Genomic DNA, 22,183 nt, shown 5'->3' with positions numbered 1-22,183 from the left:
TGTGGTCCGACTGGGACAAACTCCCAAGCACTTTGGTTCTTTGAAAGCGACTTACAGTTAGTGAGTGCATATTTTTTTTTTTTTTTCATACTTCTAGAAGAGTAATGGAAAAAAGTGCATTGAAATTAATGTTAAGTAATTCAGCATTCTGATGCAAGTAAAATAACATTGCCGTGCCTACATTAAACATTGATAAGGGCAAGACTTTAATATTTCCAACATATTTATGGACAATCTGTTGAAAATACACAAAGCAATTGGCCACTATCGACATTTTTGCACTGTTGAAATCAAAGCCTATGAGGATGGAATAATCCGTTTGGTGGACACTGCCTACCTCAGAGCAGTGTGACCAACCCAAATTTGATAATGTAGGTATGTGTGCAAGTTTCAAAAATAGACCACGTTCCACTCAGAACATGAAACCGGGTATTCAAATACTGGGAGCCACAGTCTCCTGGGACATTCCTATGGATTAATACAGGAAGACAGCAAGTTTGGAGACACAATAGTTATTTCTACTGTGGGGAGTGGCTGTAAGACACCACTATTCAGTCCAAGTCAAATAAAATATTTCAGGAAGGGGAGGTGGAGACGGAAAAGGAGGGCACATACATCATGAGCTCAACAATAAGACCAGGGACTGAGGAAGAGAGAGCCAAGGGCCAGAGAGAAAGAACCAGCAAGTAGCCAAGAAAGCAGAAACAGAGAGCAGTATAGTAAAGTGTGGGTGGTATTTTTCCCCCACCTTCAGGTGGATAAACAGTACCAGTGTAGTTTTGTTGACCAGCCCAGTGGCTAGTTCCAGTGAAACACACAATAGGGATCAAGATCGGTGTGTGAGCATAATGCAGAACACTAACACTGCTTTAACAGTGTTCTGTCTAAAAACATCTTGTTTTGTCAACATCATTTTTACAGTAGTATCCCTACTGCTTGGCATTTATAGCGATTTAAAATAAGACACGAACAAACACACACACGCTGTCCACGGTCATCTTTTATTAAAAAACAAAATCATACATAGAAATCCAGAAAACAATACATACAGAGGGGAAAACATTAGATTAGATATTTTGTTACATTATAAATCGTAGTAATTCCATTCACTGCAGAAGGTTGGTTGTGCAGCACTTACTAGCCCACACTAACCAGTCTGATGAATTCAATCTGAAGTAATGGAGCAGATACAAGGGACATGGTTGGGTAAATTGACATCATACACCTTCTTGTGGTGTATACGGCTGGTTTGAACTGGAAGACATACAGTAGGTCTTTCTCATATTAGGGTAAAGTGTATGAATAAATTGATGTGCATTGGAGTCCATGTCAAAAACACTACAAAGTGCCAAATAATTATGTCCTATAAACTGCCATACTAATTACTTGATGGACAACAGTACTTCCTGCATAAAATATTAGGATAACTCCTTTATCCTAATAAAAAAAAACTCACTCCTTCGCACTCCAACAGTTTATATCCCTAGGTTGCCTTGACAATATAAAACAATAAGGAAACAAGATTGCAAAAAAAAAACTGAGCATGTATAATAATAATAATATTATTATTACAGCCATTAAAATCAGAACACAAAGATGAGAATGACGAAAGTGACAATACAATTAAAAAGTAATTGGACTGAGATTCCACAATGATAGCGCTGACACTGAAAACATCAAGGCCATTATGCTCGAGAGATTCCCAATCCCACCATCTACAGACTACACTTCCCAGGAACTCCTCTTCACCAATGGATCACTGTGGCTTAAACTGGCAAGGCACCCTGTGACCACTTCAATGAATAGATTGGTCAGAATCAACCTTACTAGTGATAGTGACCGAACTGTTTGGTCAACAATATAGTCAACTCACTCCGGCCGCTGGCTGGTGCCCATTACACAAACCATTTAACCTTCCTACAGAGTTGAGGGTACCTTCTTTCTACCCATTCGTTTCCCCTCTCGCATAGGTAAGAACATCCTGCTTTACTCTATTCAAGACTGCTGTCTCTACATGGCTACAGAATGTACAATCTATATACAATCACAACTGTTATACTGTGTATGTGACTGACTGTGTGTGTGTGTATGTGTGTGTAACCTGTATAAAGAATTGGGCTTCGATTTTCCATTTAGGGTGACTCTCCAATCCATAAACCTTTTTTCTTGTTGAAAAATAAATGGCACTTTTACAGTGCTGGCCCATTAATATTGCACTGCACTGCTGAGTTTAAATAAAGCTGATCTGGGTACTGTACGACTACTGTCAACTGTCACCATGCCAACTGGTGTGGTACTATATTGCGCTAGAGTACACTGGCATTGTACAGTCAATGAGGTAGATATAAATAGATACTACTCTGCACTGTACTGTGAGAAGCAAGTTATTTTGCATTGTACAGTAGAGGCTAGAGGGTGACTATCAAAGCTAGAATAAACTGAAGCCACAGTAGGTCTCCTTGCGTTGAACTATTGTATTGGTCAGTCAAAAACACATACATTTTAAATGTATCATTGTGAAGCTTGGACGTACATGACATTTTAGCATGTAGCATCTATAACCTGTGGACTGCCAGTGCATGTGCAGCCCGTCATCTACCTGTGACCTTACAGCTCTGTCATAAAGCTTTAGACACGACGAGCACAACCTCTTGTGGATGAAGGTCCATTCAACGTGGGGCACAATTCAAAATAACTGTTGGCTGATTAGCCAAGCAAAGAGAGAGACTGAATTTTATGTGGATGAGAGACCCAGTGGCAGGCATTTTGGTCCTTTTCCCTTTGGGGCCTGTAAGCAGATTCCCTCTACGCTAAGCAGTGTTAGTAACGTTACAGTGTTAGCATTATACCAGTGAGCATGTGAGAAAGCATGTGCAGTGGTCCAGTGTATGGGCCACATTATATCCAATTTCCTTCTGTGTGGCTATGGGGGTGTTGACAGTAAATATGACACTGCCAGAATGTTAACAGTAGTCAATGTTCAGGCTGGCAGTGTGAAGATTGAAGGTCCCTTTTGGTGTCTCTCCTGTACAGTGATAGGTCCATGATATACGACTGTTTGCGTAGTTGACTATTAGATGCTGTGTGGAAATGGCTGACTAGTAATTTATCAGTGCTATGTGTGTAGAGCTAGGTGACTATTCTGGGATCTGTGTGAGTGGGCTAATTTCTAATATGTGGTGGAGAATAACTCATCCCTGACCACTGATCAGTACTTGAGTGAGTAGATCACCAGTCAGCGTTACTGTGTGTGGGTCTAACTGATCTTAGATCTGTGTGAGGGGGGAATCATCAGGAGGCAGCGATGGTGGTGCCCCCGCTGAGGCGGAGCAGGATCTGCTGGCAGTCCTGTAGGGATCGGCGGTCGCCCACTCGCTCAAGGGTGCGCTTGGCCTCGGCCAGCAGGCGGGCGCGGTGCCCTGGTGGGGTCAGCAGAGGTAAGGGTAGGTGGCGGCACGCCAGCAGGATGGCATGAGCCCTTTCACGCTCACCCAGAACACAGTCACCCTCTGCTGGAAGGCAGAGGAGGAGGAGGAGGAGGGCAGGAAGAGAGGAGGAGGAGAGGAGGACGGGAAAGTAAAGCGATAAGATCTGTCAATTAGCTGAAGGGTAGCACTACATTTGTGCTAATTTGACATCAAAAACACATTTGATATAAACTTCAATGGCATCATTCATAATAATAATTGAAGTGCGTGTCCTTACCCGTGGTGTATCCAGGGTTGTTGGTCCTGCGTCGGAGGCTGTGCTCCAGTAGCTGGTGTGTGCGGGTGGGACTGGCTCCAGCCATCAGCCTCACTGTGGTCTCATGCAGGAACACCTGGGGGAGGGCAAGAGCGGGAACACACTCACATTATTACACCACAAATTTCCATGAATAATCCATGAACAAGCTGTCTGGTGTGAAGCCCTAGTTACCTTGTGTTGTGCCTGTCTGTAGCATTGGCCCAGCCTTCGTAACGAACTCAGGTCCCGCTGGAATCCAGCCAATTGGGAGCCAGGGGCAGGGCCTGGCTCCCCATTGCTGCCGCTTCCTCTTTGCCATAGGCTGGTCCTGAGGGTCAGCAAGAGGTCACAGACCAGGAGCTCCACCCCCTTGGTATAGGAAAGACAACAGTAAGGCAGACATAAAAAACAGTTGAACTACGTAATAAATGACTACACAATGAGATATGGATACTAATAGAGGTATATAGGACAGTACATGCACCGTAAGTAATGTCTTGTCCTGGATATGGTGTGATATGTTGCAGGTGCCTGCAGATTCGGGAGGCCTCTGTACTGCACTGCAGATACATTGCACTGGGCTGCAGGATCATGCAATGCAACTACAATGCACCACAGCCACCCCCTACCACCCACACACACATAGCCTCTACTATACCTAGCTAGTGTCAGCTTGTGCCTGTACTTTTGTGAGTCAAACGAGCACCCATGCAACTGTCACAGTGTGCAGTATATGTTTGTTCATGGTGTTTGTGTGTGTGTGTGTGTGTGTGTGTGTTATGATCAAAGGACACCGTTAATCAACCAAACTCCATTACAACCTTTACTGCATGTATATACACACAAAGGTTAGAGTTGGTTTAAATAGAAATCACAGAGAGTGCATATATTCACTTGCATCCTAAACACCCGTATTTTGGGAGAGTACCTTGTTGAGCCAGTTGCCAGACTGGGCGGACAGGGGAACAGAGATGCCGTTACGCAGGTAGCCGCTGGCCCTGTCACAGTGAGACAGACAGGCCACCGCCCCCTCTCCCTTCAGAGGAGACAGGCTCATCTGCACCGCCTTACACAGCAGCAGCACAGCCTTGGGCAACGGGTGACTTCAGGACAACAGGGAAAACAACAGAGGGTTATGGCAATGCTTCTAATGTCATTTACACACACATCACTGGCACCATGCTCCAACACTTTCAGGACTACTTGAAACAGTGCCTGAGGAAGGCCTGCAGCATCATCAACAACCCAACACACCCCAGCCACGAGCTGTTCACTCCCTTACAGTCAGGCAGACGGTATCGAAGCATGAGGTCTGATACCAACAGGCTCAGAGACAGTTTCTATCTACAAGCCATCAAACTGCTGAACACTTGAACTGGACTGACCACCTGCTCTGATTCTCCACACCTTAGCACACATGCACTCACTCACTCACACACACACACACACACACACATGCATGCTACCCACACATCACAACTGATGCTACCAGACCCTTATTATGGTTGCTAAATACTGCAACATTTAAAAACGTGCTCCCCAAAACAGGTGTAAATATTGGACTATAAATTGTACCTTCCTGTATTATACTTATGCTAAAATGTTTATTCTATTCTAATGAGCCATTTACTTTATGTTTGTATTCTTATATTTTATTATTTCTTATTGTTGTTGCATTGTCGAGAAGGAACCTGTAAGTAAGCATTTAGTTGGACGGTGTATACCAATTGTATCTCGAACATACGACTAAAAACTTGAAACACACACAAGACAAACAAAGTATACTGACTCGAGGGTATGGAGAGCTCTGGGCATGCGCTCTGCTTCTGCCAGCAACGACCTCACAGCGACATCATCCCCTTGCAGCCAATGGACAGCAGCCTTTAGGACCAACACCCACCAGCGACTCACTGGGTCTGACACTAAGCAGAGAAGAGATTACATGACAACATTATAGACTTCCTATGGGGAGGATGTCACACTTAAAGACAATGGGTGAAAACGTGCAACAAATCAACTGTGGCATCAAGAGGTTTAACAAAAAAATGTCACATGTTAAATTGAATAAGTCAATTATGTTAATCATAAACTCTATCTTTAGTGTTCAAGATACATTTGAGAAAAAATCTAAACACATTCACAGCATCTGATCATCTCCGAGGAAACAAAGATAAGAGAAATCTGTAAATAAATCTGTCCCACACAGAGCATGGTGTGGTTCACACTGACGTGTGCATTCCAGTACCTGGCATGGTGGTGTGATTAGGCAGGGCTGGGAAGGGAGGAGAGGGGGACTCCTCTGTGCAGCTGTTCAACAGCTGGAGAAACTCCAAGGCACTGGAGAACTCCCTGAGAGAGAGAGAGAGAGAGAGAGAGAGAGAGAGAGAGAGAGAGAGAGAGAGAGAGAGAGAGAGAGAGAGAGAGAGAGAGAGAGAGAGAGAGAGAGAGAGAGAGAGAGAGAGTGTGTAGAAAAGTAAACAATTTAACATAGGTAAACTGGGCAGAGTGACTGGGCACTGTGAGGACCCTGGCCTTCCGTCTCGCTTCCGCATTGTCTCCGTGCTGCTCTGCTGTTTGTTGCTACTTGGCTACCTGCCAAACTATTCACGTTTTACTTTTAATAAACGTTTAATCAATCTCTGTGTTCAACAAATTTACCAACTTTTTAGTTTTGTCCTCACTCATCTTTTTTCGTTAAACTTTTTCACCCCGGACGTTTATCCCGAGACAGAAGAGTCATTTTCCTGTGCGTTTTAGCTGCCAACTTTACGTTATTTTCCGTTTTTCCATCGCAACTTTTTTTTTTTTTCCCTTATTCAACTTTTTCACTCCGGACGCTTTATCTGGACATGGCTCATCAACATCTTCAACAGCCGAAGCTAAGTAGTAACATTAACATGATGTCTTTTAATTGCAGTCGCTGTACTCATAATATACAGGAGAATTCTCGCCTTACGGCGAGAATAGCTGTGCTACAAGCCCAGCTTCAGACGCAATCGTTAGGCAAGAGTATTATCAGTGTAGGAAAGGAAGAAACAGCGTCTGTGCCACCAGTAAGTACAGACAGTAACGTTAGTATAACTCCCCCCGCACAGTCCCTGCAGCCGGACAACTTTCTCATGGCTTCTGGAGGGAAATACTGTTGGAATGCTCAACCGGTGTCGCTCATTCAGCCGACAGAAACCTTCAACCGGTTTTCCCCATTATGTAGCGAGTCGGAGTCTGAGTCTGAGTCTTCTCTAGTCTCTACTCCTCCCGTTACGGGGTCTGAGACGCCGAAGGCTCCCACCATTAGCTCTGACAAATTGAAAACCCTAGTCATTGGCGACTCCATTACCCGCAGTATTAGACTTAAAACGAATCACCCAGCGATCATACACTGTTTACCAGGGGGCAGGGCTACCGACGTTAAGGCTAATCTAAAGATGGTGCTGGCTAAAGCTAAAACTGGCGAGTGTAGAGAGTATAGAGATATTGTTATCCACGTCGGCACCAACGATGTTAGGATGAAACAGTCAGAGGTCACCAAGTGCAACATAGCTTCAGCGTGTAAATCAGCTAGAAAGATGTGTCGGCATCGAGTAATTGTCTCTGGCCCCCTCCCAGTTAGGGGAAGTGACGAGCTCTACAGCAGAGTCTCAGCACTTAATCGCTGGTTGAAAACTGTTTTCTGCCCCTCCCAAAAGATAACATTTGTGGATAATTGGCCCTCTTTCTGGGACTCACCCACAAACAGGATCAAGCCTGACCTGCTGAGGAGTGACGGACTCCATCCTAGCTGGAGGGGTGCTCTCCTCTTATCTACCAACATAGATAGGGCTCTAACTCCTTTAGCCCCACAGTGAAATAGGGTGCAGGCCAGGCAGCAGGCTGTTAGCCAACCTGCCAGCTTAGTGGAGTCTGCCAATAGCATAGTCAGTGTAGTCAGCTCAGCCATACCCATTGAGACTGTGTCTGTGCCTCGACCTAGGTTGGGCAAAACTAAACATGGTGGTGTCCACCCTAGCAATCTTATTAGGATAAAGACCTCCTCCATTCCTGCCATTATTGAAAGAGATCGTGATACCTCACATCTCAAAATAGGGTTACTTAATGTTAGATCCCTCACTTCAAAGGCAGTCATAGTCAATGAACTAATCACTGATCATAATCTTGATGTGATTGGCCTGACTGAAACATGGCTTAAGCCTGATGAATTTGCTGTGTTAAATGAGGCCTCACCTCCTGGTTACACTAGTGACCATATTCCCCGTGCATCCCGCAAAGGCGGAGGTGTTGCTAACATTTACGATAGCAAATTTCAATTTACAAAAAAAAAAATGACGTTTTCATCTTTCGAGCTTCTAGTCATGAAATCTATGCAGCCTACTCAATCACTTTTTATAGCTACTGTTTACAGGCCTCCTGGGCCATATACAGCGTTCCTCTCTGAGTTTCCTGAATTCCTATCAGACCTTGTAGTCATAGCAGATCATATTCTAATTTTTGGTGATTTTAATATTCACATGGAGAAGTCCACAGACCCACTCCAAAAGTCCTTCGGAGCCATTATCGACTCAGTGGGTTTTGTCCAACATGTTTCTGGACCTACTCACTTCCACAGTCATACTCTGGACCTAGTTTTGTCCCATGGAATAAATGTTGTAGATCTTAATGTTTTTCCACAAAATCCTGGACTATCGGACCACCATTTTATTACGTTTGCAATCGCAACAAATAATCTGCTCAGACCCCAACCAAGGAGCATCAAAAGTCGTGCTATAAATTCTCAGACAACACAAAAATTCATTGATGCCCTTCCAGACCCCTTCTGCCTACCCAAGGACGTCAGAGGACAAAAATCAGTTAACCACTTAACTGAGGAACTAAATTTAACCTTGCACAATACCCTAGATGCAGTTGCACCCCTAAAAACGAAAAACATTTGTCATAAGAAACTAGCTCCCTGGTATACAGAAAATACCCGAGCTTTGAAGCAAGCTTCCAGGAAATTGGAACGGAAATGGCGCCACACCAAACTGGAAGTCTTCCGACTAGCTTGGAAAGACAGTACCGTGCAGTACCGAAGAGCCCTCACTGCTGCTCGATCATCCTACTTTTCCAAATTAATCGAGGAAAATAAGAACAATCCAAAATTTCTTTTTGATACTGTTGCAAAGCTAACTAAAAAGCAGCATTCCCCAAGAGAGGATGGTTTTCACTTCAGCAGTGATAAATTCATGAACTTCTTTGAGGAAAAGATCATGACCATTAGAAAGCAAATTACGGACTCCTCTTTGAATCTGCGTATTCCTCCAGGGCTTAGCTGTCCTGGATCTGCACAGCTCTGCGAGGGCCTGGGATCGGGAGAGACACTTAAGTGTTTTAGTACTATATCTCTTGACACAATGATGAAAATAATCATGGCCTCTAAACCTTCAAGCTGCATACTGGATCCTATTCCTACTAAACTGCTGAAGGAGCTGCTTCCTGTGCTTGGCCCTCCTATGTTGAACATAATAAACAGCTCTCTATCCACCGGATGTGTACCAAACTCACTAAAAGTGGCAGTGATAAAGCCTCTCTTGAAAAAGCCAAACCTTGACCCGGAAAATATAAAAAACTATCGGCCAATATCGAATCTTCCATTCCTCTCAAAAATTTTAGAAAAAGCTGTTGCGCAGCAACTCACTGCCTTTCTGAAGACAAACAATGTATACGAAATGCTTCAGTCTGGTTTTAGACCCCATCATAGCAGGACTACCGGGCATGATGACACCCTGCTGCCCCCAGTCCGCCTGGCCTTGCTGCTATTCCAGTTTCAACTGTTCTGCCTGCGGCTACGAAACCCCTACCTGTCCCAGACCTGCTGTTTTCAACTCTAAATGATCGGCTATGAAAAGCCAACTGAGAGACCTGAGCCCTAGGACCATACGTCGGGACTACCGGCCGTGGTGACTCCTTGCTATCCCCAGTCCGCCTGGCCTTGCTGCTATTCCAGTTTAAACTGTTCTGCCTGCGGTTATGGAACCCCTACCTGTCCCAGACCTGCTGTTTTAAACTCTAATGATCGGCTATGAAAAGCCAACTGAGATTTATTCCTGATTATTATTTGACCATGCTTGTCACTTATGAACATTTTTGAACATCTTGGCATGGTTCTGTTATAATCTCCACCCGGCACAGCCAGAAGAGGACTGGCCACCCCTCATAGCCTGGTTCCTCTCTAGGTTTCTTCCTAGGTTTTGCCTTTCTAGGGAGTTTTTCCTAGCCACCGTGCTTCTACACCTGCATTACTAGCTGTTTGGGGTTTTAGGCTGGGTTTCTGTACAGCACTTCGAGATATTAGCTGATGTAAGAAGGGCTATATAAAATAAAATTGATTGATTACCCCGAGTCATTCTTGGGCTTGCCTGCCTCCGTGTCAGTGTGGGGCTGGATGAGGGAGTGCACAGCTCTCTCCAGCAGCTTCTCACAGAAACAACGATGCAGCTGGGCGATGGGGTCAGCTAGAGGAAAAGAGAGAAAGAAAGAAAGATAATTAAGTTGCCTAATTGTTGCTTAATTGTTACATGAGGGCATTTCTGTATACAATATTAGCTCTTCCTTCGACTTTATTGTTCACACCTGGGTCTCTCTGGGAAGTGTACACGCCCTCTCTGCTCTCAGACTTCACAGACCAATCACAGCTGAGGAAGAACTGCCTGCCCAATGGGGTGAAGAGCCAGTGCAGACAGTCAGGGATGGGCTTGGAGTCTGATTGGCTGGCCACACCCTCAGCACAGCTCAACAGGTAACCCTGGGACACAGACATGTAGGGAAAGATGACAGTGAGTGGATAGTATCAGAGATATCATTACCATAGCAGTAATGGAGGGATGTGGAGGGTTAGTAATAGAGGAGGAGAGGATGGAGGGATGCCCTGAGACACTCACAGGCAGGCAGGAGAGGTGGTGGCCCAGTACAGTGCGCAGAGCTGTTGCCGTGGTGACATAGATCTGGGCCTGCTGGGAGGGGGCCATCTTGTTTTGGGCGCTCTCACTGAGGTTGACGGCACTCATAGACAGAGACAGAGCCCACAGGCCACTGCGCTGGGGAAGCTTCCCTACACACAGAGAGAGAGAGAAGTTACAGACATCAGAGGATGGGGTACTACTATGTTATGTTATCATGTTTACAATGACTAATGATACTGATCTAGGCTCAATGTTCTTGACTATTCAGTGTAGTCACCTGTGAGCTGCAGCTGGCTCAACCTATGGTAGACCAGAGCTGCGTCCCGGGAGCTAGTCTTGGACTCTTCCCCCTTGTGCTTCCCACCAACCTGGCGAACCAGCCAGCCCAAAGGGGTGGGGTGATGCAGACAGTAGCGAATCAGGTTCCAGGAGAGGGAGAAGAGGAGGTCCCAACTGGTGGTGGGCAGGGCTCTGGTCAAGACTGACAGGCAGGTTTCCAGACTGGCCATGGCTGCTGTATAGTCACCCTGTAGGAGAGGCAAGGTGGGAAAAGCTATAAGAATACTTATGGAACTTGGCATTCATGTACCTATAGACACAGAGAGATGGTATTACCCAATCAGGGCACCAGTTTAAGAGATACTCAAACACAAGTACAGAGAAAAACAATAAGGTAGGGGACAATACTTTAGACATAAAGGGATGTGAACTCACTCTGTTGAGATGTAGGTCTGCTTGTTTACGGTGCCTCCAGAAGGAGACTGATTTGGGCGAGTGGAGGGGGGTGACAGGCTCCCATAGGTAGAGGACCCTAACACAGCCCCACACCGCCCCAACACCACTCAACACCCACACCGTTAACCATGGCAACAGGCACCAAAGCCAGGTCGCTGTGGGAAAGAGGGGGAGGAGTCAGTATAAGTTACATATACTCCAATACATCCTCAAAACAACTCACAACCGAGAACTCCTATCAGGAACTACTACTGAAAATACTGACTGACTATAATAGCCTGCCTTGAATGTATACATGCAAGACTTGTATGGTCAGTGTAAGGGTAAACTAAGGGGCTGACCAAAGTTCTGGGTCTGGCTGGGTAATGAGAACAGGGTCCTGGAGGCTGCGTGTGCAGAAGTCAAGCCAGAGCTGCCCTGGGCCTCAGATCCCAGGAGAGAGGGCAGGGGGTTGAGGGAGAGACATAAGAAGGTGAGGGCGCAGAGGAGGAGACGAGAGCGATCCATCACGCCCACGGAAGAGGGTGAGCCAGGCTCACTCTTCACCTGAGAGAAAGAAGAGAGAGAAAGAGACAGAATAGTTCAACTACTATGTAAGTGTTCAACCTTCGCAACATTCAATTCAAACCATTTCCCCCCCAAAAAAAAGAATCACACTTCCTTGACTATCATCATCACTGTAGCTACCTGTTCATGGTCCAGTAAGGGGCTGCCAGGCTCTGAGGCGATGCAGTATGGAGAGAACTCATGAGGAGATCCAGAACCAGGCTCTGAGTCGATGCAGTATGGAGAGAACTCATGAGGAGATCCAGAACCAGACTCTGAGGCTGGAGGTGACATCATCAGCATCTCTGGTTTCATCTCCACATCGTCAGACAGCACCACTGACTCTGACAGAGAGAAAGTGGGAGAGAGCCCAATGTGTTACGGCCCGTTCATGAACTGAAGACCTAAATATCAACACAGTTGTGATGGATTAACTAGTAATAATGGGGGACTTACTGTTCTTGCAGTTCATCTTGAGGGCCAGGTTCTCCTGCCGTAGTTTGTGGTTGACCTGCTGCAGGTATTTGATGTAGTCGATGGCTTTCCTCAGCACTCCTGACTTGTGCATCTGCGTACAAACACATTAGCAATGTGTCAGTGTACATTTGGTGAGAGTGCCCTATAAAAACAGGTCTTCAAGTATAACTCCATTCCTCTACTGACTTCCATGCACTCTAGGAAGTCTGTGGTTCAGCATGTAGCCTAATTAAGTTTGACACCTGTGAAACATTCATTCTAGCATGCTCCTCGCTCTAACTTGGATCACAAAATACAACTAAACCCACTGTTCCTGTAAGGTCAAAGGTCAATGTTGGATTATTGTATCACTTGGTTTTCCTGACCTTGGCATCGCCGCCCATGACTAGGTCTCTCAGCTCCAGGATCTTGTCATTGATGGAGGAGCGGTACCTCTTCTCGATGATGTTGTGGGTGGTCCTCCTCTCCCCCTCCTTCATCACCCCCCCTGGACCCATCACCATCCCCTGGTCCATCATCTGCCTGTTCCCACCTACACAGTGGGAGGTGCCTGAAGACAGCTGTTTGATGGGCAGCTTGTCTCCGCACCCCATCATGACTGGCACGGTGGTCAGGATGTTACTACCCATCAGCGTCTGTGAGGGAAGAGTTAAGGTAAGAGTCAGTGATGACATATGAAACAGCTAAGATACTAAGGGGTCGTTGGATGGATCGAGATAGAGCAAAGAAGCATGTTCAATGGAAATTCTCTTCTCATCTCCATTTAAAGTACTTTTCAGTCCAAGCACACAGTGGGGAAAAAAATTATTTAGTCAGCCACCAATTGTGCAAGTTCTCCCACTTAAAAAGATGAGAGAGGCCTGTAATTTTCATCATAGGTACACGTCAACTATGACAGACAAATTGAGATTTTTTTTTACAGAAAATCACATTGTAGGATTTTTTATGAATTTATTTGCAAATTATGGTGGAAAATAAGTATTTGGTCACCTACAAACAAGCAAGATTTCTGGCTCTCACAGACCTGTAACATCTTCTTTAAGAGGCTCCTCTGTCCTCCACTCGTTACCTGTATTAATGGCACCTGTTTGAACATGTTATCAGTATAAGGGCGGCAGGTAGCTTAGTGGGTAAGAGCGTTGTGCCAGTAACCGAAAGGTCGCTGGTTCTAATCCCCGAGCCGACTAGGTGAAAAATCTGTCGATGTGCCCTTGAGCAAGGCACTTAACCCTAATTGCTCCTGTAAGTCGCTCTGGATAAGAGCGTCTGCTAAATGACGTAAATGTAAATGTAAATAAAAGACACCTGTCCACAACCTCAAACAGTCACACTCCAAACTCCACTATGGCCAAGACCAAAGAGCTGTCAAAGGACACCAGAAACAAAATTGTAGACCTGCACCAGGCTGGGAAGACTGAATCTGCAATAGGTAAGCAGCTTGGTTTGAAGAAATCAACTGTGGGAGCAATTATTAGGAAATGGAAGACATACAAGACCACTGATAATCTCCCTCGATCTGGGGCTCCACGCAAGATCTCACCCCGAGGGGTCAAAATGATCACAAGAACGGTGAGCAAAAATCCCAGAACCACACGGGGGGACCTAGTGAATGACCTGCAGAGAGCTGGGACCAAAGTAACAAAGCCTACCATCAGTAACACACTACACCGCCAGGGACTCAAATCATGCAGTGCCAGACGTGTCCCCCTGCTTAAGCCAGTACATGTCCAGGCCCGTCTGAAGTTTGCTAGAGTGCATTTGGATGATCCAGAAGAGGATTGGGAGAATGTCATATGGTCAGATGAAACCAAAATATAACTTTTTGGTAAAAACTCAACTCGTCATGTTTGGAGGACAAAGAATGCTGAGTTGCATCCAAAGAACACCATACCTACTGTGAAGCATGGGGGTGGAAACATCATGCTTTGGGGCTGTTTTTCTGCAAAGGGACCAGGACGACTGATCCGTGTAAAGGAAAGAATGAATGGGGCCATGTATCGTGAGATTTTGAGTGAAAACCTCCTTCCATCAGCAAGGGCATTGAAGATGAAACGTGGCTGGGTCTTTCAGCATGACAATGATCCCAAACACACCGCCCGGGCAACGAAGGAGTGGCTTCGTAAGAAGCATTTCAAGGTCCTGGAGTGGCCTAGCCAGTCTCCAGATCTCAACCCCATAGAAAATCTTTGGAGGGAGTTGAAAGTCTGTGTTGCCCAGCGACAGCCCCAAAACATCACTGCTCTAGAGGAGATCTGCATGGAGGAATGGGCCAAAATACCAGCAACAGAGTGTGAAAACCTTGTGAAGACTTACAGAAAACGTTTGACCTGTGTCATTGCCAACAAAGGGTATATAACAAAGTATTGAGAAACTTTTGTTATTGACCAAATACTTATTTTCCACCATAATTTGCAAATAAATTCATAAAAAATCCTACAATGTGATTTTCTGGGAAAAAAATTCTAATTGTGTCTGTCATAGTTGACGTGTACCTATGATGAAAATTACAGGCCTCTCTCGTCTTTTTAAGTGGGAGAACATGCACAATTGGTGGCTGACTAAATACATTTTTTCCCCACTGTAGGTTTCATCTGGGTCTTTGTGACCGTCCCCATCAGACACTGAACAGAGAGAATAGAAAGAGAGAGAGAGAAGCAGACAGATAGTATAGAGACCTACCGGTACCTGTAGAGTCTGTGTCTGGATGGGATGGGTCAAGGTGGTGATCCCAGGGTTCTGCATGGTGGACAGAACCTGTGTCCCGTCAGGCTTCAGAGTGGTCAGAACCAGATTCTCTGTCTTCAGAATCTGAGGCTGGTGGACCAAAAGCTGAGAGAGACCAGGGACACTGGATCAGTTATAACCAATGATGCCGTACACACAGGGTCTATGGTTACAACATGAGTGATAAGTGCTAGGATCTGCATGTATTTAGAGAGACTTTATAAAGATTGGACAGAGCTAGTTTTGATTAGGGACTCAAACATTGTAAAGTATGAAGCTTGATACTCACGGGTACCTGTTGAACCTGCTGTTGCATGGTGTGGACTGTAGGTGCTGTGGAGAGAGTCTGGATGGTCTGGCCCGTCTGCAGTAGTCTCTGGTGCTGGATGGTCATGGGTTGAACCTGTGGTGATGTCATTATGCTCTGCATCTGCGGTTGGAGGACTGTAGAAAAAAAGAGAGGTATGGTGTAAGGATACACTGTCAAACAGCACCATTCATATAGAAAAACATGCAGGCCCTATTCATATAGAAAAACATGTAGGACTTGGAATATCTTCACATGATAAACATCTATACTAATTTAAGTGCATTTATAATTAATATCCACCGTTTCCCAGTAACCTAATCTTTTCAGTGAAAAAAAAAAAAGTTGCTCCTAACCTTGGAAGCTTGTAGTGGGACTCTGGTGGCAGATGACAGGGTTCTGGATGAAGCGGGAGTGGCCGCCGTTGGATGTGATCATCACCGTCTGGGCCTGGGTCTGGATGGGCAGAGTCTGGTTGTGGGTCTGGACCAGGGTGTGCACAGGGAAGCTATGCGTCTGCATGGGGATGCTCTGGGTGTGGACCTGGATGGTGGGTTGCTGCTGGGGCTGGGGCTGGATGGCCTGCATCTGGGGCCGCGGCTGGAGCAGGGGAGGGGTGCGGATCTGATGTTGCCCTGAAGAGAACGTCTGGACTGGGGTCTGTGGTGGGGTGAGGGGCAGGGACAGGGGGGCCAGTGTTTGGGTGGGGGTAAGGGTCACGTTGCTGTTCTGGTAAACTGTGGTAGTGGTGGTGGTCTGGGGTGTCTGTGGGGCTGGGCGTGGGGTGGCCCCTGCACCGTTCTGTAGGGAGCCCGCCGAGGCCATCTGGTCCTCAAAGAGGTCGGGGAAGTCCCCCACCTGGTTGCTGACGAACTGGAGCATCTCTGAGGAGAGAAGAATTCAAGGGGTTCATGAGTCTCTGGTTGTGGGTAAGCTAAAATGCACTTTATTCTAAGTCATAAAATCATGTGCAATGGCAATTGATTGAATAGACAACAAATTCGACTTTACATAGTTAACATAAAATTGGCTTATTAGACATAATCCATTGCTTAATATCGCCCTCTAATGAGTTAGGGCTACATTGTTGCAGTCAACCTGTCACAAGGAATCTATCAAGAAAGGAATCTCACAAGGAACACACAGGTCTGTGGATTAATTGCATCACAAATCACACTCTCACCTAACTGACAGCGGTACTGATACTTATTTTGCTGGCCTCACTCACGCATTATTCAAGTATACCCCATAATGACATGAAAACATGTTGTTTTTATAAATGTGGGACAACCACATATCACAGGTAGACTTTTCCTCAATAAAGTAGCTATCAGCAAAGTTAGAGCTAGAAAGGGGGGGGGGGGGTCAACCACTAGGGACTTTCAAAGGCCTGCCTTAATGAATTGGTCCTGGAGTTCCTATCACTGCCCAAAACGATTCCTTTTAATGTCATATAGACCTGGTCTTTTTTTTTTGTTAAACAATCTTTAATAAGAGCTGTCATTTTATTGTGAGGAACTGCAGTTTTATCTGACATTTTTTCAGTTGTCCTCTTTCGTGAGTGATCCTTGTGTTTCAGGTTATTGTCCTACTGAAAGGTGAATGTCTCCCAGAGTCTGTTGGAAAGCAGACTGAAACAGGATTTCCTCTAGGATTTTTCCTGTGCTTAGCTCTATTCCGTTTCTTTTTATCCAAAAAAAAACTCCCTAGTCCTTGCTGAAGACAAGCACACCCATAACATGATGCAGCCACCACCATGCTTGAAAATTTGAAGAGTGGTACTCAGTGATGTGTCGTGTCGGATTTGCCCCAAACATAATGCTTTGTATTCAGGACATAAAGTTCATTTCTTTGCCAAATGTTTAGCAGTTTTACTTTAGTGCATTATTGCAAACAGGATGCATGTTTTTTTTTTTTTTTTCCTGTACAGGCTTCCTACATTTCACACTGTCATTTAGGTTAGTATTGTGGTGTAACTACAATGTTGTTGATCCATGCTCAGTGTTCTCCTATCACAGACAAACTCTGTAACTGATTTAAAGTCACCATTGGCCTCAAGGTGAAATCCCTGAGCGGTTTCCTTCCTCTCTGGCAACTGCATTAGGAAGGACGTCTGTATCTTTGTAGTGACTGAGTATATTGATACACCATCCAAAGTGTAATTAGAACTTCACCATGCTCAAAGGGATATTCAATGTCTGTTTTTATAAATGTCTACCAATAGGTGTCCTTTGCAAGGCATTGGAAAAACTCGACGGTCTTTTTGGTTGAATCTTGTTAAACACTATTATTGCACACAGTCCATGAAACTTATGTGACTTGTTAAGCACATTTTTACTCCTGAACTTATTTAGACTTGCCATAACAAAGGGTTGAATAAAAAACATTTCAGCTTTTCATTTTTTATTAATTAGTAAAAAAATGTAAAACCTACCCACTTTGACATTATGGGGTATTGTGTGTAGGCCAGTGACAAAATCGCAATGGTTTAAATTCAGGCTGTAACATAACAAAATGTGGATAAAGTCAAGGGGTGAATACTTTCTGAAGGCACTGCAGATTATTAACACACATTAGAAATTGGCCTTGAGTGAAGAGGTCACAGGAAAGCCAATAGAGGAAAGAGTATAATCCACCTCCAGCAGAGATTTACAACAGTGACAATGCTGTTTACTGCCGGGGCAAGGTCACTGAAGGAATTAAGAGAGGTTTATGGAGTGGCAGCCTTGGTTTGATACACTGCTACTGTTCTGGCATTGAGTCACGGATGAGAGCCCAGCCAGCTAGTGCTAATATGAAAGCCTTCAAACGACTAGCACTGAAAAAATGACATGGTAATCTAGTACAGACGCCCTGAGAGACCATGAGAATGAGGTAAAAGTGCACCCAGATAAGAACATTACTTCAGCTACAGGTGGAGTATGTCTTGACTGTGGATGGCTTTGTACTGATAAGAGCAGTGGAGTTGCACATGCAAAAAAAAACATATGGTTTCAAACCAGTCTTGCAAGAAAAGAGAGTAGCCTACATGTTGAAATTGTTTCTAAAGCCCTCTACTGCAGGGTATTTAACACTTGTCATTTTATCCTAAGACTACAACGTCACAATCATGCCATCTCTCATATCCAGAGGTAGGCTAAATGTTCTCATGTGCTTTACCATTGTCTGGGGTGCATAACAGGCCTACGATCAATGGGAAGCGTGTGCCATTTCTCATTATCAAAATGACAGCTTTACTTAGGCTTGCCATTTGCCAATATAAAATGTTTTCCAGTTTAAAACTGCTGCTGTTAGCAATACTATCAAAATCCCTTCTCTAATGACAATGTCAAAGACATGTCACCTTATACAGAAAGCATGTCCAGAGCATGGGCCAGACACCTAGGCCAATAAATGCATCCTCCTCCCATTTATGATTATGGCGACACCATTTATCAGCATGCAGCAGCATGTACTCTAAAACCCTTGGATGCAGTGTACCACAGCCTGCTTGGGTTTATCACAGGTGACAGGTTTAATATCACTGCATCCTTTATCAGAAGGTTGGCTGGACCTCTTAATTCCCGTAATTCACTTCATTTCTCCTTTTCGTTTACAAAGCTCTTCTGCACAAGCTTCCAACGTCTCACTTCTGTTACTGGGATACTTCGGATTTTGGCATGTCTCTGTGTCCAGTATGAAGGAAGTTAGAGGTAGTAATGACTTGATGTCCATGGGTATCTACTAGCATGCTAGCATTGAATTATCATGCGAGTAGTTTGTTTTCAGGTCACCATTGTGAATGAGACCCTGGTCTCAAATTGTGCTCCTCTGACTAAATAAAAGTGAAATAAACAAATAATAATAACATATTACTGTACAGGCTATGGGTTGATTGATGAAGAAATTGCTTATAGTGGCTAGTCTAATATTGATAATTAATTGGAATTGTCTGCTTCATCTACCACACCAAAGTCAGACTCACATGCGCATGCGCACGGCTCCACAGGGGGTTGGCTTTCAGAGGCACTGAACAAAACAGAGCCCCAAGCCCCCAGACAAGTGTGACACAAAGGACTAAATCTGTCAAACGGGGACAGTTTCCTAGGGCTGCTTAGAGCAGAGAAAATAGGTTATGTAACCGGAGCAGCTATTGCATTGGGAATAGTGGGAAGAAAAGTCTAGATAGTAGGGCCGGGACAATACCAGTATCACAATACTCGTTAGTATTGTGGCAAGGAAACAAAACACGAAGCCGATTTAACTTCTTTAGGAAAATATCCCTAATGTTAGAAACAAACATCATTATCTTGTCATACAGTCACATTTATTTATTTTCCAAGCTTTGGCACACTTTATTTCACATACAGCAGGTTTTTTATGGACCAAAGAGTTTGGTCTGCGCCCTTTTAACATTTTTGCCATGGAAAAAAATATCACAATACTGGTATCGTCACAGCCCTACTAGATATGGCTATGCAGAGACCTTCTGAGGGGGGCCCTTAGATCCAAGACTTAAATAGCCTAGATCTCATATAAAAAGGTATAACTTAAAACACAAGTGAGTTTCTAATTGTATTAGGCACGTATGCATGCATTTTAGTCTCTAACCTATAGAGGCAAATAAAATATTATGTAGCAGCAGAATTGCCCACCATCAAACTAATTAAGAGCTTTGGACTACATCTGGGTACCCTTTAAAAAAAAGTTTCAATTGCCTCCCAATAATTTACTGATATGTTTTCCTTTACATAGGAATAACACTCTACCAATTCAATTTACCAAATCTTTATTGTGGGGAGGAGTATATTTTGCATAAATAATTAGACTAAATTGAGTTAGACTCATACACAACGTTCTCATTTTTCTGTACCCAAGTTAAGGGGTCATAACTCTTTGCATACCTCTCTTTTTAACACTAAAGAGGGATTACATAGCATAGCCCATGGGGTCTCTTAGTTCCTGCACTGCAATGGGTCCCATTTATCCCATATTGTATGACAGCGACACATCAGTTCGGTGACTTAGCATTCAGTAATTGGAATGCACCGGTCAATTCTGTGTCCAAAGCTCCATCCTTTCACAGTGTGCCAAGAGTAAAACTGCTGTTTTGATAAGGGAACAGCGACCCTATCTCCATATTGATTCATTGTGCTGAGCCTATGAATGAGCAGGGTGAAGCGGACATGTTTGCCTGTCAAAAAACAGAACGGGTATTAATGATTGGCCAGTTATGAATAGACAATGCTAGTCACTTTTTTCTCCATTACTGATGAACAAACCCTCAATGGCATGACAGCGGAGGAAAGACTCAGACAAGCATGACAAAAAACCCCAGCTCAGAACAAAATATAATGAAGAACATATAGAAAATAGGAAACAAGTAAAACTAGGCTAATAAGCCATTGGGAAAGTATAAGGAACTTTTTGCCTAGAGATAATTGAATGACAGCTCACAGTTGAGTCACACTCAGTTACATTTGAGGAGTTGTTTATTCACACGCACACACTAAACTGTTGCATGACCACTGGGCTGTAGGCCAACCACCCCTTTAAAATACGCTTGAATCTTCACTGCTGTAAAATGCGATTGCAATATAAATAATCAGTGACACAGAATCATTTAAGCAAACTACTGTTTAGAAATGTAAAATAATGGAGTGCTAAGTATATCTAAGTATCCTATGCAACGCCCCAAAATAAAGGGTGAACAAGTTCCAATCCTATGGCATCCACAATAGTTAAAATAGTTTACGACACTGTCCTACTGCCAATGTTTGACACTAACAGAAAATATATAATTATTTATATACTATTTTAAATGTGAGGTGCATCATAATTAGCTAGTCTAAATACAGTAGTTATATGTAATTGCTGACTATCAACAAGCGGGCTTACTTGACACATGATACACATCACCACGGCTCCCGGCCTTATCGTAGGCTGGACACAAGACATTTTTAACAATGTTTTTTTTTCTGGTGACGACATACAATACTGTCAGAAAGCGGAAATAGGCCACAACAAACTTTCGTGGACAAACACACACAATAATTCCATATTCTCTCATCAATTATGACATAAATAGTCACTCACCATCGATGTCTCCCAGTGTAAATTCGTCCCCTAGTTCTGACAAAGTCGGATCCATATTTTCCATAGTCGAGATGTACTCCCCACTAACGTTACTGTCCATCATGAAATTCAGAACTTCGCCTCCCCGGCTTTAACCGGAGGTTGCTGAAGGAAGAACCAAGATGTCCAGAGATGTTTGAAGCTTTAACAACGCATAAGGTCACTTTATCTTAGCTCGAAGTTTATTAAACTAACCGGGGAAGGGTGACACTTCACCAATGCCCCAGAGCGGCCGATTTCTATTTAGATAAACTCATTTACGATTTAAACGTCGCCATCTTGTTTTCCACTACCTACGTCATTTACAAACAGCGTTTGTGAACCAGGACGACTCCTGATTGGCTTAATCCTGGCTGTTGTTGTCATGAGACCAGGCACCATTGTCCAATAGAAATGTCACCCTTACGGTGGCCTGATAGTACGTCAAAGATCAGAAGCTTTCTTGAAATTTGCGTTGACTCCTCCCAATATTTTTATTTAAGAAAAGAGCCCATCCAAAGACATTCACCGTAATAAATATTTAACGAGATCCAGTTGTAAGACGGTATGAAACTGACCTCCAGTATAAATGCATTAGTTACATTTTGTATACACAAGTAAAATTTCATACAGATTTTCA

At 44.2% G+C, this 22,183-nt stretch overlaps 1 protein-coding gene across 1 annotated transcript; it reads right to left on the bottom strand.

Moving 5' to 3' along the window:
• Window positions 1–982: 982 nt before the first annotated feature.
• LOC311104201 (sterol regulatory element-binding protein 2-like) lies at window positions 983–21,840 on the bottom strand. Its single transcript, XM_084145902.1, is given in 22 exon segments — window positions 983–3,512; window positions 3,706–3,820; window positions 3,919–4,095; window positions 4,655–4,829; window positions 5,516–5,648; window positions 5,972–6,075; window positions 10,097–10,214; window positions 10,333–10,504; window positions 10,641–10,810; window positions 10,939–11,188; window positions 11,376–11,386; window positions 11,389–11,406; window positions 11,409–11,423; window positions 11,426–11,551; window positions 11,738–11,942; window positions 12,084–12,286; window positions 12,399–12,510; window positions 12,785–13,054; window positions 15,105–15,248; window positions 15,439–15,587; window positions 15,807–16,334; window positions 21,526–21,840. Coding segments are annotated over 22 exon segments (3,519 nt in total). The 5' UTR covers window positions 21,629–21,840; the 3' UTR covers window positions 983–3,291.
• Between the last annotated feature and the right edge of the window lie 343 nt (window positions 21,841–22,183).

Source organism: Coregonus lavaretus (genome assembly GCF_964263955.1).
Source record: "Coregonus lavaretus genome assembly, chromosome: 28".
NCBI lineage: Eukaryota > Metazoa > Chordata > Actinopteri > Salmoniformes > Salmonidae > Coregonus > Coregonus lavaretus.
This window is presented reverse-complemented; position numbering and strand designations above follow the sequence as displayed.